General features: G+C 35.6%; 3 protein-coding genes across 8 annotated transcripts; 2 read left to right on the top strand and 1 right to left on the bottom strand.

Annotated features, from left to right (window-relative positions):
- Positions 1-968: 968 nt before the first annotated feature.
- LOC6642898 (G-protein coupled receptor Mth) lies at positions 969-8057 on the top strand. Of its 4 annotated transcripts, XM_023176241.2 has the most exons (8): positions 980-1116; positions 4638-5297; positions 5370-5555; positions 6750-7016; positions 7082-7250; positions 7311-7505; positions 7567-7654; positions 7873-7930. In XM_023176241.2, exons 2-7 carry the CDS (start codon positions 4646-4648, stop codon positions 7652-7654), a joined length of 1557 nt encoding a protein of 518 aa, XP_023032009.1. In that variant the 5' UTR covers positions 980-1116; positions 4638-4645; the 3' UTR covers positions 7873-7930. The 4 variants fall into 4 exon arrangements, with proteins under 4 accessions (XP_023032010.1, XP_002065954.2, XP_023032009.1 ...); XM_002065918.4 differs by lacking the exon at positions 7567-7654 and having other exon boundaries at positions 978-1116; positions 7873-8057; XM_047012276.1 differs by lacking the exons at positions 980-1116; positions 7567-7654 and adding an exon at positions 1142-1177 and having other exon boundaries at positions 7873-8057.
- Positions 8050-11077, bottom strand: LOC6642899 (mediator of RNA polymerase II transcription subunit 25). The gene has a single exon (XM_023176237.2). It carries the CDS (start codon positions 11025-11027, stop codon positions 8349-8351), a length of 2679 nt encoding a protein of 892 aa, XP_023032005.1. The 5' UTR covers positions 11028-11077; the 3' UTR covers positions 8050-8348.
- A 126-nt stretch (positions 11078-11203) lies between these two features.
- LOC6642900 (G-protein coupled receptor Mth-like) lies at positions 11204-15529 on the top strand. Of its 3 annotated transcripts, none has more exons than XM_047012275.1 (7): positions 11204-11663; positions 13113-13747; positions 13823-14008; positions 14075-14341; positions 14407-14578; positions 14637-14831; positions 14893-15529. In XM_047012275.1, exons 2-7 carry the CDS (start codon positions 13135-13137, stop codon positions 14990-14992), a joined length of 1533 nt encoding a protein of 510 aa, XP_046868231.1. In that variant the 5' UTR covers positions 11204-11663; positions 13113-13134; the 3' UTR covers positions 14993-15529. The 3 variants fall into 3 exon arrangements, with proteins under 3 accessions (XP_046868231.1, XP_023032011.1, XP_046868230.1); XM_023176243.2 differs by having other exon boundaries at positions 13116-13747; XM_047012274.1 differs by lacking the exon at positions 11204-11663 and having other exon boundaries at positions 12248-13747.
- The last annotated feature ends 467 nt before the right edge of the window (positions 15530-15996 follow it).

Raw genomic sequence — 15996 nt, forward strand, 5'->3', positions numbered from 1 at the left:
ACAACACCGATTTTGGTGTTTAACAGAGCCTAGTATTTTTACCCCCTGTTTTAACAGATGTAATATCGATAATTTGACGTTGCCACCATTTTGTAAATATCGATAGTTTTTTTTCGATGACTTCTCTTTGTCTATCACAAAGCAAGAAGTGCACATTCAAGATCTTTTTCAGAAATATAGAAAAAGAGACAACGAAAATTTTCGATGTTTCTTAATTTTGAAAACCTAAACCCAATGCTTAAGATTCTTAAACTTTTAAAATCAAACAGGATTCATAGTTATATGTATTACTAAATAAATAATATAGTATTACTGAAAGTACTTTTTTTCTAAGACGAACTTGAAACAGAATATCAAATCGATCGATTGCATCACTGCTTTTCGAACCAACGAATATTACCGGGATTTATAGATGCACGCCTGCTTCGAGATTGATAGATATTGCTTCATCTAACAATATAATGGGAAGTTTGAGAAATATTAGGACAATTCGTGAAATTGTGTTTTTATTCAACATTTATCTGCCGTAAAATTGTCATAAAAAAAAAGAAAAGGTACTGTAACACGGAGGAGTTTGGTAAAATAAAATAAAGTAAAGTAAAGTATAAAAGCCGATTTATTGGTGTTTATATTAGAATAAAAATTATTTATTCTAATATGTATGTCTTTTAGAAGTTTTAAACTGGATATTTTGATCAATAATTGCCGTCATAATTAATAGCTTCTACACCATGTGCCCGTATCAACAGGTTATTTCTCTACAATGTAAAAATGTACGTAAATACATATGTATTGTTTGTTTTATTTAAAAATTACACATTGTACATTTCAGGGAACAGCTTCTGAAATGCATTTGCCTAAAAGAAACTTCTTGTCAAATAAAAGCAAAAAAAAAAAAAAAAAAAAAAAAAAAAATAAAAAACACGATGATCAAACTTTAAAGTAATCGGTCCGTTTTTTGTTTACAGAATTTGCGGGCGGGCACATGTGAAAATTTTTGCTCATACCAATGATATTCGCAATAGTGCCGGGTTGAAGTGCGGATCGAAAGCGAGCTAACAGATTGCCAACAGTCTATGTTAACACAGTTGGAACGGAAAGATTAAAGTATATCAAGTATGTGCAGTATTTGTGTAATGAATGGAGAAGCGGATGGAGCTCAGATAAAAATAATCTCGTTTGTATTGCCAAAATGCGAAATCCATTCAACAAGTTGCTAAGGCAAACCTTTTTTTTATCGTTTATACTTAAATGTAGTATATAGGCATTCATTGAATACACGTGCCATCATCTAGAGAATTCAAAGCAGATACATACATATTTTGACGTATGTACATACATATGTTGCTCTTCACGAGGTCAATAGCATTTCATGTATTTGAATACATATGTATGTATGTACATATGTATGTACAGTGAATTATCTTCGAGTTTGTGCAGAACCACAGGATCCCATATACATAATTGCAGACTTTTCTCAATAGCATTTTTATCGAAGAATACATTTTTTTACATTTGAAGTCCAGATTGGCTAAAATCTTCGTACTTTTTGTTATATTGGGAATTAGGAATACTTCTTATGGAAGTGAATCCAGGGATTTTTGTTACGAATGTACGAATTTAAATAATTACTTTTTTTTAATTAGTATGATGAGATTTAAAAATAATTACTCAATTTTTGCATGATTAATTTAAATTAAATGGTTAATAAGATATGTAGATAAATAATTAAGTAGAGAGTTCTACACCATTACTCTTCTAAATATATATATATTAATGATTTGAAATTTCCGAATATAGTTATGGACAAAAGTCTTTGTTAAGTAATTTTAATGATATTTGGGTAAAGTTTTTGCAATTTATCCAAAAGCACAAATTCATATATTCAAAATTCTGAAATAAAGATCAGTAAGATGGGGAATTAAAAAAATGTTGAGTGCGGAAGTGAATAAAATTCTTTGAAATGTTTAGAAGCCGTTTATGGAGAAACTATTTACATATGCTTGCTTTAGACTAGAGGTGGGCATGGGTTGGGTTTTTCTCGGGTATCCGTAGGTATGGGCTGAAAAATCTAATTTCGGGTTGGGTGCGGGCCGATCAACCCAAAAATTCATTTGGAAATATGAGAACAAAATTGTAAAATATTTAAATATTTTCATATTCTTACTATCTACTATCATACTTAATGTAAATGCGGATTTGGATAAAGTATAAAAAAAATGAATTTCCAATTTCTACTATTACTTAATAAACATATTTAATGTAAGTACTGTTCCGCAGAAGCATAAAAATTGTAATTTTCATTAACTTTTTTTTTTGGCGGGCTCGGTTAGGCTTGCAAATTTTTTTAGCTTCCGGGTGCGGGTAAAATTTTGCTTTCAGCTAATGGGCGTGGGTGCAAAATTTCGGCAAATGTCCACATCTATGTTAGTCAAACATAGATATGCATGAGTGAAGATTTCACATGTGTTAATCATCTAAATTAGAGATGGCCATGGGCCTCCCTTTTGAGGCACGGCGCGGCCCAAGCACGGCTGTTTAAAATTCAGGCCCAACACGGATTTTTTTTTAGAGGCACGGCACGCACTGACACGGCACGGGGGCTTTTAATCAAAAAACAATTTATGTATTCAATAAATTTAAACATTTTTCATTAAAGTGGGCGCATATTTTTATGTAAAAATAATATTTGAACTAAATTGCTGCTGATCAAGCGTCTTCGTTTTTCAAAAAAAAAATCGTTCGCTTGTTGCGGCACTTACTGGTATATTTAAAATATAGCTTGCCAATTCATGCAAACTTTGTAAAGTATTGTTTTTTTTTTCCAGAAATCTAAAACATTTGTGTGACAAGAATCAGTCATTGCTAAATATTTATTAATTTCTATTCCGACAGAACTTTTTTCAATTTTTCTTTTTTTAAGTGCATAAATTTGGAAAACGCATTAGCACTTGTTGCGATAGCTTGATATTCATGAGACTGTTGTACGCTCTGCATACTTTGTATATGTAGTATCATGGCTTTTACTGTTGCGCCCTTACTTGCTCCCTTTTTTCATCCAACAAAAAAAGAAACCATTTCCTTATTCTTCTTTCTGTACTTTGCTTTTCATGCCTGCCGTGCCTATCGTGCATCTAAACTTTAAACACGGTAAAACCGGTAATTTTTCGAAAGGGGCCCAACCCGGTACGGCACGGCCCATGCCCATCTCTACATCTAATATAACAAGACACACATACATAATCCAAATTTCCAAGAATCTATCGATACACAAACCAAAATGGAAAAATTTGCAAAAATTTAAATTATACTTACAGTGAATGCCTGCTATGAAGTTTATCAAATCAATTTTGGTTTTACGAATGCATAATATTTAAATATTATGAATGTTTCAAAAAAAAAAAAAAAAAAAATAATAATAATAATAAAAACAAAAGGACTACTGACAAGTTCTATAGTTGTATTTACAAATATCGTGGTTCGTGTTGTTAATGACGACTGTAGAAAAACAAAACCTAACCAAATGACGCAAGAAATAGACTTCCCATAATGTTCTTCACTTTAGAATATGCACATACATACATTCAATTCATTAAGTTTTTCAGAGAATCAATAAATGAGAACATACATAAATATGTATATACATACATATATAACAATCATAAAGTTTTCCTTTTACCATCCAGTTTTGCTATATTGTAAAATTTGTATCGGTTCTTTAATGGGTGTATTAGGCAGTAGGTCCTGCCAAATTAGAATTTAATTATAAGAAATTAACTACACAATTTAAAAACGATAAACATTTTGAGTGCAAAATCTACAAACAATTGATTCTGCAATACAAATTTCATCGACGCCAGTCTAAAATCTTTTTTACTATAATTTGCTAATCTATTCTCCGCCCATTTTTAATGAAACAGAATTCTATTGAAATTAATAATGACCACCGCATTTTTTATTGAAATTTTTAGTTTTTTTTTGTTTTTGCTTTTGATTGTTGAAAAAGACGTGACCTTAATTTAGAACACACGCGTATATATAAATGTATGTATGTATATGTACATATGTACATTAATTAAATGGATAGGAAAAAATAAAGCGCCTTCTATCACACATCGAACAAGTCAGCTAATCAAAGAGAACTAGTGGTGGAGCTTTGACGTTATAATTTTGGTGAATTAATCGGTCAGCAATTGTTTAACCACGAGAAGATCCTGACTTGCTTAAACTAATTGTGAATTCTTATTCAAGCAAATTTTTCGTGTACTCATTATAGTAAGTTGCTAACAATATCTAGTCACTGGATATTATCATTAGACACAATTCATATCTGTAAATGCCTAAGTATATAACTTATCTAAATTGTGTAGAAATTTAAAGTATTGTGAAATGTGATAACTACTCTTCTTGGAAGCCTAGCTAACTTTTTATGACTAACAAAAATGAATATACCCTCTTATAACTTGAGGTTATAAACAAACATTTTTGTTAGCTTAATTTTGCAAAAATGGTAAAGTGGTTTCTTACCCGCACTTATTGCAATTTTTAAATGTATGCCAAAAATGTTTTTAGCTTCATTTCCTTAACATTATTCGTTTTTTTTTTTTGTACAAATTTTATGTTCTCTATACTTGCAGAATAAAAAATGAGGATCCTTCTATACTCGTTGCTAGCAGTTCTTATACTCAATGATTTTTTCCTAGAACCCACAAAAGCACTCGACTGCAATTACTATGATACTGTTGACTTAACTGGCATTCAGCCCTTTAAAAATGGATCCTATCCATACGAAAACATCATTATACCCGCCGATTTAATCGGTGAATATGATTATAGATTAACGGGAGTAGATGATGAAAGAATTGAAGTTCCCAAGTATATTCGGGGATGTGCCTGTAGATTAAAGTCCTGTGTGCGATTCTGTTGCCATCATAATCTGATGTTTATGAATGGCGAATGTATTGGCGACACGGATAAGGCATTGGAATATGATCCCTACTTGAATATAACCACGAGTGATGGTTCGGTTGTGGAGAAACATGTCCTCAACGAGTTTGTCGTCCAACGGCATCTACCTTTGCCCTGTTCAGAGATTGGAACTTATCATCTCGATGATCGCATCGAGGGCTATGAGTGGTCGCTGTTTGAAAATGGATCATTCAAACGGACATTCGATGGAGTCAGTTTAGACAAGAGGGAATACTGCTTGCAGCCAGTTGAGCTACCAGATCGGGAAATTCGTCTTGTTCCCCACAATTGTCAAATTCCGTCGTCTTCGAACATTGTTCCCAAAATAGGTAATTAAAAGTATGATTTTATGGAGAATAAAATATTAAAGCAGAAAAAATTTCTATTAAATTTTGTTACAGTCATTCCCATTTCATTGGTGTGCTTTCTAATAACCATCGTTGTTTACTTATATTTACCAAAGCTACGAAATCTTCATGGAAAGTGTTTTGTTTGCTACTTGATAAGCTTGTTTATCGGTTATTCAATGCTATTACTTGATATATACAAAGCATGTATATATTACTATTATTTGTGCTATATAACGGGTAAGAACTTTTTAAAAATATGTACAAGTATTTTGCATATACTTGTAAAACTGAAAAATCTTTATTTATTCTTGTAAACCAATTTCCAATGCCCTTCAAAGTAATCCCCGTCCGATAAAATACACCTATGCCAACGTTTTTTTAATCCTTGAAACATACTAATTAGTCCCTTTCCGGTATAGCCATCAGCGCCCTCTTCGATTCAGCTTGTATCTCCTCAATCGACTCGAAACGCGTTCCCCGGAGTGGTCTCTTGAATTTTGGCAAAAGTCAGAAGTCACACGGAACCAATTCAGGCGGACACGGTGGTTGCGGATCGATATGCGTCGAATTTTTGGCGAAATGGTCTCGAAGAACGAATGCAGTGCAGACTTTGTAAAAATCGAAAAGTGCACTCTTTGTCGATTGGTAAACACAAGTGTAAATATATTGCAGATAATGACATTGACATGAAATTTGGTCCAGATGTTACTAGCAATCTTGCCAACTCAAGGAAAACCAGAGGGCCGGGGCTAACTTCGACCACGTCAAAGTTTGTATACCCTTGCACCTTTTTTGGTAATTCTTTCCTTACCTATAGCCATCAAAGTGGAAAAACCTTTTATCTAAAAAGGCTAAAGTTTGCGAAAGAACGGCCTACAATCTTAGCATAGGAAATAACGAAGATATTGATCAAAGTCACTATTTTCCACCGATCGTTCCTATGGGAACTATATGATATAGTTACCAGATATTTATCAAATTCGACACAGGCATTATCAGATATATTAAACTAATAAATGTTGGCACAGTTGTTTATAGGTGTAATAAACTCACCAATATTAAATTAAATAATTTAAGAAAAGTCACTGTTCGTGACTTTAGATCGGACCACTCCGATCCGGCTGAATCCGAGATATACAAACTGTGCAGTATATACAGTATTTTGCCTAAATGCAAAATTTCAGCTCTGTAGCTCTTATGGTCTAGGAGGAGTTTGCGCTGATCCAGACGGACGGACATGGCTATTTGAACTCGTCTCGTCGTGCTGATCATGAATATATATACTTTATATGGTCGGAGATGCTTCCTTTTATGCGTTGCACACCCTTTATACCCTTTTTGCAAGGGTATAAAAATCACTAGCCCAAAATTTTAAGCCCGCGAAGTTTGAATTGAAAATTCTTCTTACTTTATGCCCATATGTTGTTTTAGGTTATTTGGGATACTTTGGCATCTTGGCCGCCTTCTTTTGGTTGACTGTCATCAGCTTGGATCTGTGGAATTCGTTCCGTGGCACCAACTACAATGTGAATCGTTTTACATCAGGAAATCGCTTTCTCATCTATAATTTATATGCCTGGGGCATGCCTCTTGTATTAACCATTTTGATTGCTATTCTCGATCAAGTATTATTGGACCCATACTTAGAAGATCTAACTTGGGTACCCGGAGTGTACTATAATGGATGCTGGATTAAGAGTATGTCAGATTGATCTTTTACTTGTCTAAAAAAATTCTAAGTTGCGATTCCTATCTTTTTAAAGCTTTCGACTGGTCGGCCATGGTGTATTTTTATGGACCAATGTTGATATTAATCATATTCAACACAATTCTGTTTATTCTGACTGCTGCACGCATTATGGTGATCAAAAAAGATATACATACGGTTGTGGATCGTCAGGATCGTCGGCGTAAAATTAATTCAGAGGAGACGTAAGAATTTTAATTCAAATTTGAAACAAATTGTCGATTGGTAATCTTCCGGATCTACAGTTACAGCTTGTTTGCGCGATTGGTTGTCATCATGGGCATTTCCTGGAGTTTAGAAATCATATCGTATTTGGTTCAACACCATCCTGTTTGGAGTACTATCTTTTTATGTGCTGACTACTTCCATTATGCGCAGGGTATTGTCATACTTGTGCTCTTCGTTTTGAAACGAAGCGTTCTGAAACTATTTATAGATCGGTAAGTAATTAAGATTCCAATTGCGTATAGAAACATTATTCTAATAGGTCTCTCACAAAAGTATCACGGGTAGAATCTCTGATGAAGAAATCGATAAATCTGAGGAAGAAATGTCGCTACAAGAGGGAAATAATATTATTTTGTCTTAGGTAACAAATTTCAACAAATTGGTTGCATGGTTTGTTTTTTCTACTCTTTCTGTTTTGATAATCGGTGTTTTGGATACTAATATATACTAAATGATGCTTGCATGTAGCAAATAACAGGGAAAATAATCTTGAATTCTATGTGGTTATGGTGTTATGTGTGTTTGTTTCGGTGAATCCATTGCAATTACAATATAGTAATTCAACTTTTTTTCTTTTAGATTAAATGAACAACATCAACCGCACTCAGCAGCCTTTAAAACTCGTATTGCAACCAGCAGTCATCAACTTCTACTAAGAGTCCGTAACAAGTAATTTAATATCTTAAAGTAAACTAATTTTTACGAATTTAACAAGTATTGCCATACCAATTGTGTAAAGTAAAAAATTCTCAGTAATTAAAAGATATTGAATTATTTTTTTGACTGTGAAAGTTCACGGCGGGTATAATAAGGTTCTCGTATAAATATGATCTTAACTGAATGCCAGTTAAGTCAACAGTAGCATTTTGTTGACTTTAAGATTATTATTTATTATATATACTATGGTAAATAGTCTGGTGAAGAAAAAAAAAATTAAAAATAAACCACATTACCTATTAATTAATAGTAATTCTTGACAAATGTTGAGATAAATTATGTTAAGTTAGACATAAAAACTAAGAATAGATGCGCTTGGGATTAACTTGGAAATGGGTTTAAATGAATTCATAGCTGCCATCATCGAAATTTCGATTGCCAACCATGGGTGCTCCGCCGCCCATTTGATTTGGATTCTGTCCACCCATTTGTGGGCGAAATTGATTGCCTGGCGTTGTCTGATGTTGAAGCAATTGACGCAGGCCGGGATTATTGCTCATCATTGGACGTACCATACGTTGTTGTTGTTGCTGCTGCTGCATGGCAGCCACATTTGGTGGCACTTGTTGCAGTTGTTGTTGTAGATTGGGATTGGGTACACCCAGGGGCATGCGTTGCTGCTGTTGTTGTTGCTGCTGCTGTTGCATCATATTCATTTGTTGCATTTGTTGTGCTTGTTGCATGCCACCTGGACCACCTGGTCCACCCCCTCCCATTTGCATATTTAATTGATATTGATTATAATGTTGTTGCTGCTGCTGCTGCTGCTGGGAGTTATCCTGTTGCATTTGTTGCTGTTGTTGTTGTTGCTGCTGCTGTTGAAGCTCCATCGGTGATTTGCCCTGTTGCTGCTGTTGTTGTTGCTGCTGCTGTTGTTGCTGTTGTAGGATTTGTTGTTGTTGCTGCTGCTGTTGCTGTTGCATATTCCCATGCGATTGCTTTTGCTGTATAACCTTACGCAATCGTTCCACAAACATTGTTTGATTGTTTGGTATGAAACCCAAAAACGCATTCCGATCTGGTGTATAGAGTAGAATGAGCACCTTAATATCGCAAGCCGGCGTATTGGGTAACGAGGAGAAATGAACGCAGCCAGCAAATCCAGAGGTCATCATTTTCGCCAATGAATCCAGAGCCTCGCCCGGTGTTGGACGAAAAACTACCATTTTCGAGTCTTTCAGGAACTGTCCTCCAATATTGCCCACAAGATGTTTGGGCATTAGTTGCATCAGGAGTTTTGGTGGCCAATTTTCAGCCTTTATTTCGGGCTCACCATCCTTGATATTGGTGCAAACCGTGCACTGAAGCGTATGTGGTATCTTTTGTTGATCATTTTTCGCTTTCTCTGACCATTCGAGTACACCGGTCCATATCTTTTCTCGCAAAGAGGCCTGCTCTTGGGGATTTCCTTGTTGTTGTTGTTGTTGAGGGTTAACCTGTTGCTGCTGTTGTTGTTGCTGCTGCTGCTGCTGCTGAGGATTTGTTTGCTGCTGTGGTCCTACCTGAGGATTGGGCATATTTCCAGCATTGGATACCACTGGCATCATATTATTGTTGGCATTGGCATTAACTTGTTGTTGTTGTTGTTGCTGCTGCTGCTGTTGTTGTTGTTGCTGCTGCTGTGCCAGTTGTTGCTGAAGTTGGAATTGCTGCTGCTGATTAAGCATTTGCAATCTTTGTTGTTGCTGCTGCTGCTGCAAAGAATTAACCTGATTGGGTGGTGCATTTATACGGGAAATCAAAGCGGAATTGGGATTCTGTTGTTGTTGTTGCTGCTGCTGCTGTTGTTGCTGCTGCTGCGGTTGCATAGGCATTCCGACTCCGACACCGACACCAACACCAACCCCTCCACCACCTTGGACAGGCCCTTGCATAAATGGTGGACGTGGTTGTCCCGGTTGATTGGCATACATCCAACGATTTTGTTGGAAATTTGGATTTTGTGGGACAAATTGATTTTGCTGTTGCATCATTTGCTGTTGCTGTTGCTGCTGTTGTTGTTGTTGTTGTTGTTGTTGCTGTTGCTGCTGCTGCTGCTGTTGGGCAACCATTACAGCTTGAGCATTAGGATTAGACGTTTGCTGTTGCATTGGATTCATATTCATCAACGGTTGTTGCTGTTGCTGCTGCTGTTGAGCTGGTGACGTATCCATAGGCATATTCTGACCAGTTTGCTGTTGTCCACTTGGATTCTGTTGTTGCTGTTGTGTGGGATTCGGAGCCACCATGCTATTGGGACTTGGAGCACGCTCCTTTAAGCTATAGCCCTTGAGAAGAACCAAATGCCTTAGATTTTTAGCATAATTCTTGCTGGTTATAGGCTGATCCCCATCCGCTTTCATAAAAAGCTTAAACAACACCGGCATCTTGCGTGGTGCAATGATGGACAAGTTGATTTTTCTCTCATGAAACAAACTAGCCAACTGTTCGCATGATTTGCCCATATACTTCCACGACTCCATCACTGGCATCTGGTAGGGTGGACTGTTGGCAATGCAAATGCAATGACGCTGGACATTCGGTTGTTCCATCAGCATCCGTTGCCGCTGCTCGCTGATATCCTCGAAACATCCATGGGCAGCAGCGAAACCCTCTGCCATATGGGCACATGACTCCATGCCACCGCCCACCAATGGCAGACGTTCGATGGTTTCCATAACCTTTTGCGGCTGCACAAAGGGTCCATAGGTGGCGCACAAAGGCTCCAACAGGTTTGAGGCGCTTTTGTATATAACGACGCCATAGAGAGTGGCAAAACGATCTGCAATCAAATATTCCCGCTCATCGATCGATCCCTGAGTGAAATGCTCCAGTGTTGGCAGTATATAATTCGTCTTCAGCTCATTGATATAGGCTCCGTTTATGGCACTGCTCTCAATCACAAAGACCACATCGGCGAGAGATTCTTGGTTGGAGGATGGGGCGGAAAGATTACCATGACGCTGATTACCCAGACTTTTGGCCAGTCCACCTAATCCATGCTGCTGGGAAGGATCACTCTGCTGTTGTTCCATCATTTTGTTTTTAACGAAACCAGTGTGACCAATGTGGTCGCCATCCTCCTCAACAAAACTAAAAATTATAGTGTGACCATTTCTGTGTTACTCATTCGATTACTTAATCGATAAATTATCGACTCTCCCATATCCAGCTGGCAATTTCCCGCGCTCTCTCTTTAAGACAAAAACAACAACAACAACAAATATTCAACTGTTAACAAACTGCGCTTGCACTTGTGTGTGATGCTGACATTTAAATAGAAAAGAAAAATCAAATAAACAACTCGAAAAGAAAAGAAGAACAAATGGAAAACCAGTCAACGATTAGGTGTAAACGGAATAATATGCTGCAACTACAACAACGGCCAACATTGACCCCTGTCAAGGTTCTCAACCGGCTATTATTCCGGTTCATCAAATGCAACAGAGACAGATTATCTGTCTTAACACTGGTGCAGCTGATGAAGCCACGACTGGTCTGCCCACCAAAATATGTACTCCAGTGTTTGGCCATACCAAATATGGCCATATGAATAATGGTCAAGAGTTCATCTTTATTCGGAATGCAAAAATAGGAATGCAATAGCAGGCATCAATAATACCAAATGGCCAGACATTGAGGCCAGACATCCACAGCAGCAACAACAACAATAGGTGTGTATGTATGTATATGATTCCTGAGTGTATTTGTCTGACCTTTTAAGCTAAAGTGCTGAAATTGTAAATCTATACATTTATATATGTACATATGTATGTATTTGTGTTCATATATACTACAGACAACTCAAATTGGGGCACATTTACTACAATACCTTTTTTTTTGCTCCTTAGCACGGTTTTTTTTTTGGCGAATCTCGGTTTTAGCTGAAATGGAAAACTATATCATAAATGCATATCCTATAGAAACAATTAATTAATAATGAATTGTAATTTTTAAACAATAACAACCGAACGAAGTTTCATACATATAAAAAAAACTTGAATATATTTTTACTAAATGACTGATCAGAATAATTCCGAAAAATAGTTGTGGTTAAAAAGAAATGGTTTTTTTTTTTAACGATTAGAGAATGAAAACCTATAATTCTGCTGAAGTGATTCTAAATCGGATATACATACATATGTATGTACATACATATGTACGATATAAATAGCTGTCAAAAAATGTTGATTTAATATATTTTTATTTCTGTTTCATGGTTACCCTTATCGAACTATATGCAATCACTTTCAATATACACATTATATATGTAGTTCTGTTTCCAGTACAGTAGAATCCAGTTATAACGACTCCGCTTATAAAGTCCGTCCGGTTATAGCGGTTAAAGTTCGATGAGTGATTGGTTTGTCCCAATACAAATTTATATGAAAGAGCTTCCGTTTAGTATGTCTTCCGGATATAACGACGAAAATCGTCGGTCCCTTGAGTGTCGTTATAACCTGATTCTACTGTATATGAACATACATACATACATACATATACATATGTATGTTGTACATTCTAAAGATTTAATCCTAAAAAGAACTGAGCAAAGCACTCTGCTACTTATTTGTCTATCTACTATAACAAGCTTTACTTAAAATTAGAAATGAATACGAATTTGGTTTGTGAGGCACGGCCCAGTATCAGAGTTAACTTTTAAGGTATTCCTTGACCTAGTACTTTTTTCTTTTTCCATAAAGTTATTTCGGGCATTTTGTAAATTAATCCTTTTTTTGACACAAACCCGCACGACCCATAGTCATTTCTTGTCGATACCGTCTGGGGAATAATAAAATAATGGAATTTGTTAGGCACAATATTAAAAGCTATTTAATCACCAAAGGCGATGGCAATTTATGCTCCTGCAGCTTCAGAATTCTACGATACAGTCAACACATAAGACCGCTGCGATAAACGAATGAATCAATTCAAAGTAAATATGTATTCATAGCATTAGTAACATTTCAATATGAAACTTTAGTTTATAAAAAACGGTTGAACTCAACGCACTTAAGACAAGAGAAAATTTATTAGAGAAATTCAAGTTCTGGATCGAGATTATTGAATTTACATTAAAGGATTATATGATACAAACATACAACAATGCTTATTATTCACAGCAGAGTCCTATCAGCTGTGATAATGCTCTTCATCGCTGATCCTGCTTTGTCTCAACTAAACTGTGATTACTATGATACTGTTGACTTAACTGGCATTCAGCCCTTTAAAAATGGATCCTATCTATACGAAAACATCATAATACCCGCCGATTTGATCGCTGAATATGATTATAGATTAACGGGAGAAAATGATGAATCGACTTATGTTCCCAAATATTTTCGGGGATGTGCCTGTAGATTAAAGCCCTGTGTGCGATTCTGTTGCCATCATAATCTGATGTTTATGAATGGCGAATGTATTGGCGACACGGATAAGGCATTGGAATATGATCCCTACTTGAATATAACCACGAGTGATGGTTCGGTTGTGGAGAAACATGTCCTCAACGAGTTTGTCGTCCAACGGCATCTACCTTTGCCCTGTTCAGAGATTGGAACTTATCATCTCGATGATCGCATCGCGGGCTATAGGTGGTCGCTGTTTGAAAATGGATCATTCAAACGGACAGAAGATGGACTCACTTTTGACAAGAGCGAATACTGCTTGCAGCCAGTTGAGCTACCAGATCGGGAAATTCGTCTTGTTCCCCACAATTGTCAAATTCCTTCGCAAGATAACATTTATCCAAAAATATGTATGTAAAAGTATGATTTTAAGCTTACTATTTTGGTCTTTACAAAAGGAAATTGAATACATTATTTTGTTACAGTGGTTCCCATTTCATTGATTTCCTTCCTAATAACCATCGCCGTTTACTTATATTTACCAAAATTACGAAATCTTCATGGCAAATGTTTTGTTTGCTATTTGATTAGCTTGTTCATCGGTTATTCACTGCTATTCGTTGATTTATTCAAAGCGTGTATATATTACTATTATTTGTGCTATATAACGGGTAAGACCTTTTTAAAAATAAAAGGCAAATATTTTGCATATACTGGGTATTTGGAACTTGTTTCAGGTTATTTGGGATACTTTGGCATGTTGGCCGCCTTCTTTTGGTTGACTGTCATCAGCTTGGATCTGTGGAATTCGTTCCGTGGCACCAACTACAATGTGAATCGTTTAACATCAGGAAATCGCTTTCGCATCTATAATTTATATGCCTGGGGCATGCCTCTTGTATTGACCATTTTGATTGCTATTCTCGATCAAGTATTATTGGACCCAAACTTAGAAGATCTAACTTGGGTACCCGGAGTGTACTATAATGGATGCTGGATTAAGAGTATGTCAGATTGATCTTTTACTTGTCTAAAAAAATTCTAAGTTGTGATTCCTCTGTTTTTTAAGCTTTTGACTGGTCGGCTATGGTGTATTTTTATGGACCAATGTTGATATTGATCGTATTCAACACAACTTTATTCATACTAGTTGCTATTCAGATATTCAAAGTCAAAAAGGAACTAAATAACATGGTGCAGCGTCAGGAGCGGAAGCAAAAACTGAACTCTGATAAGCAGAAGTAAGGAATTTGAATAATTCATTATTAAAAGTTCTCATAATGATGTTTCTTCCAATAGTTACAGTTTCTTCTTACGCTTGTTTATTATAATGGGAGTTTCTTGGAGCTTAGAAATAGTTTCATATTTGGTTTCAAATGATCGTCTGTGGAACGGAATCCTCAAGAGTGCTGACTTTTTGCATTATTCCGAGGGATTGATCATTTTAATATTCTTTGTATTGAAGCGAAATATTTATGAAGCTTGTCTTGCTCGGTATGTATTTCCTTTGTAAACACACTGAACTTATTTCTTATTAGTATTATTCTCACTTTAGAATTCGGGGAAATGATTCACATGGTACAACATCGTCTCCATCAAGTCGCAGTTTGTTGAAGAAGAAATCATCTACAACACTCAGGGAGTCATCTGTGTGACAAGAAAATCTCTTTAAATTATTTACGCGATTCATAACATGTATAAATAAATGTCACATTTATATTTTTAGTTTAGTTAGGTTGTATTTAGTGCTGGATTAAGCCAGCAATCTGAAAACCCAAATATAAGTTTTCGAGTGCATAATGCAAATTAAACTATCACTTTCCAATGTTAAAGTTAGAACATTAATGTAAATCGGTCAAAAAGCGATTTGCAGATATAATGTATTTTTTTCCGAATGTTTAAACTAAATTTTTCAGTAATTTATCTTTTTTCCCAAACTGTACTTTCGCCAATTTCTATCGGATTTTAAAAAGTTATATATCAATTCAATCGAAATTTTGGACATTTGAAAATGGTGTTAAACATTTGGAAATTTGCAAAATGTAATTTCAACCCAAAGTTCCATTATACTCCAATTCGAAATTAAATTGAAAAGCATTAAAGAGAGATATCTCTTTTGAAAATCGACAAAAATTTGGCAAAGTTACAAATTCCTAAAGTTAATAAATATCAGAAAATGCTTTTGACTTTCATTGAATTGTTTACATTTTTTATTCTTAAATCCTACTCAACTCAATGATATATCTGGTGATGTAGTTAATTGTAGGTGATCAAACAATCCACGCTGAATGATCCATGATAAGCTCCACTCATTGTGCAGATCAAGATAATACAAACATATGCACCTGGTTTTAGACGTTTTGTAACGTACAAATAGTTATAAATAAAATGTAATTAAGAGGCATAAAGTGTAATTAAGGGGCCAGCTTCTTCCCCCGGATCAGACACTAACAGTATGCCTTGAACTCATCTAGATCTGAAAAAAAATCTGCTCCTGTGATGCAACTAAACCTATTCTAAATTATTTGCCCCACAATGAAGGACGTGGAGGCAATAATTGGAGAGTATATCAGCAATTTGATGGCAGACAACAACTTATTTCTAAGCATTCAACATCTTTTGGAGCATTTTAAAACTGTTTCAACTGTTATAATACTTG

The sequence above is a fragment of the Drosophila willistoni genome (genome assembly GCF_018902025.1).
Source record: "Drosophila willistoni isolate 14030-0811.24 chromosome XR unlocalized genomic scaffold, UCI_dwil_1.1 Seg41, whole genome shotgun sequence".
NCBI lineage: Eukaryota > Metazoa > Arthropoda > Insecta > Diptera > Drosophilidae > Drosophila > Drosophila willistoni.

Excerpts from the sequence above, each read along its gene's own strand:
- LOC6642899 (XM_023176237.2), bottom strand. The coding sequence starts at position 11,027 with ATGATGGAACAACAGCAGAGTGATCCTTCCCAGCAGCATGGATTAGGT.
- LOC6642898 (XM_002065918.4), top strand. The coding sequence starts at position 4,646 with ATGAGGATCCTTCTATACTCGTTGCTAGCAGTTCTTATACTCAATGAT. Across the intron at positions 5,298-5,369 it reads GAACATTGTTCCCAAAATAG|TCATTCCCATTTCATTGGTG; the intron begins GTAATTAAAAGT and ends ATTTTGTTACAG. Across the intron at positions 5,556-6,749 it reads TTATTTGTGCTATATAACGG|GTTATTTGGGATACTTTGGC; the intron begins GTAAGAACTTTT and ends ATGTTGTTTTAG.
- LOC6642900 (XM_047012274.1), top strand. The coding sequence starts at position 13,096 with ATGCTTATTATTCACAGCAGAGTCCTATCAGCTGTGATAATGCTCTTC. Across the intron at positions 14,009-14,074 it reads TTATTTGTGCTATATAACGG|GTTATTTGGGATACTTTGGC; the intron begins GTAAGACCTTTT and ends AACTTGTTTCAG. Across the intron at positions 14,832-14,892 it reads TATGAAGCTTGTCTTGCTCG|AATTCGGGGAAATGATTCAC; the intron begins GTATGTATTTCC and ends TTCTCACTTTAG.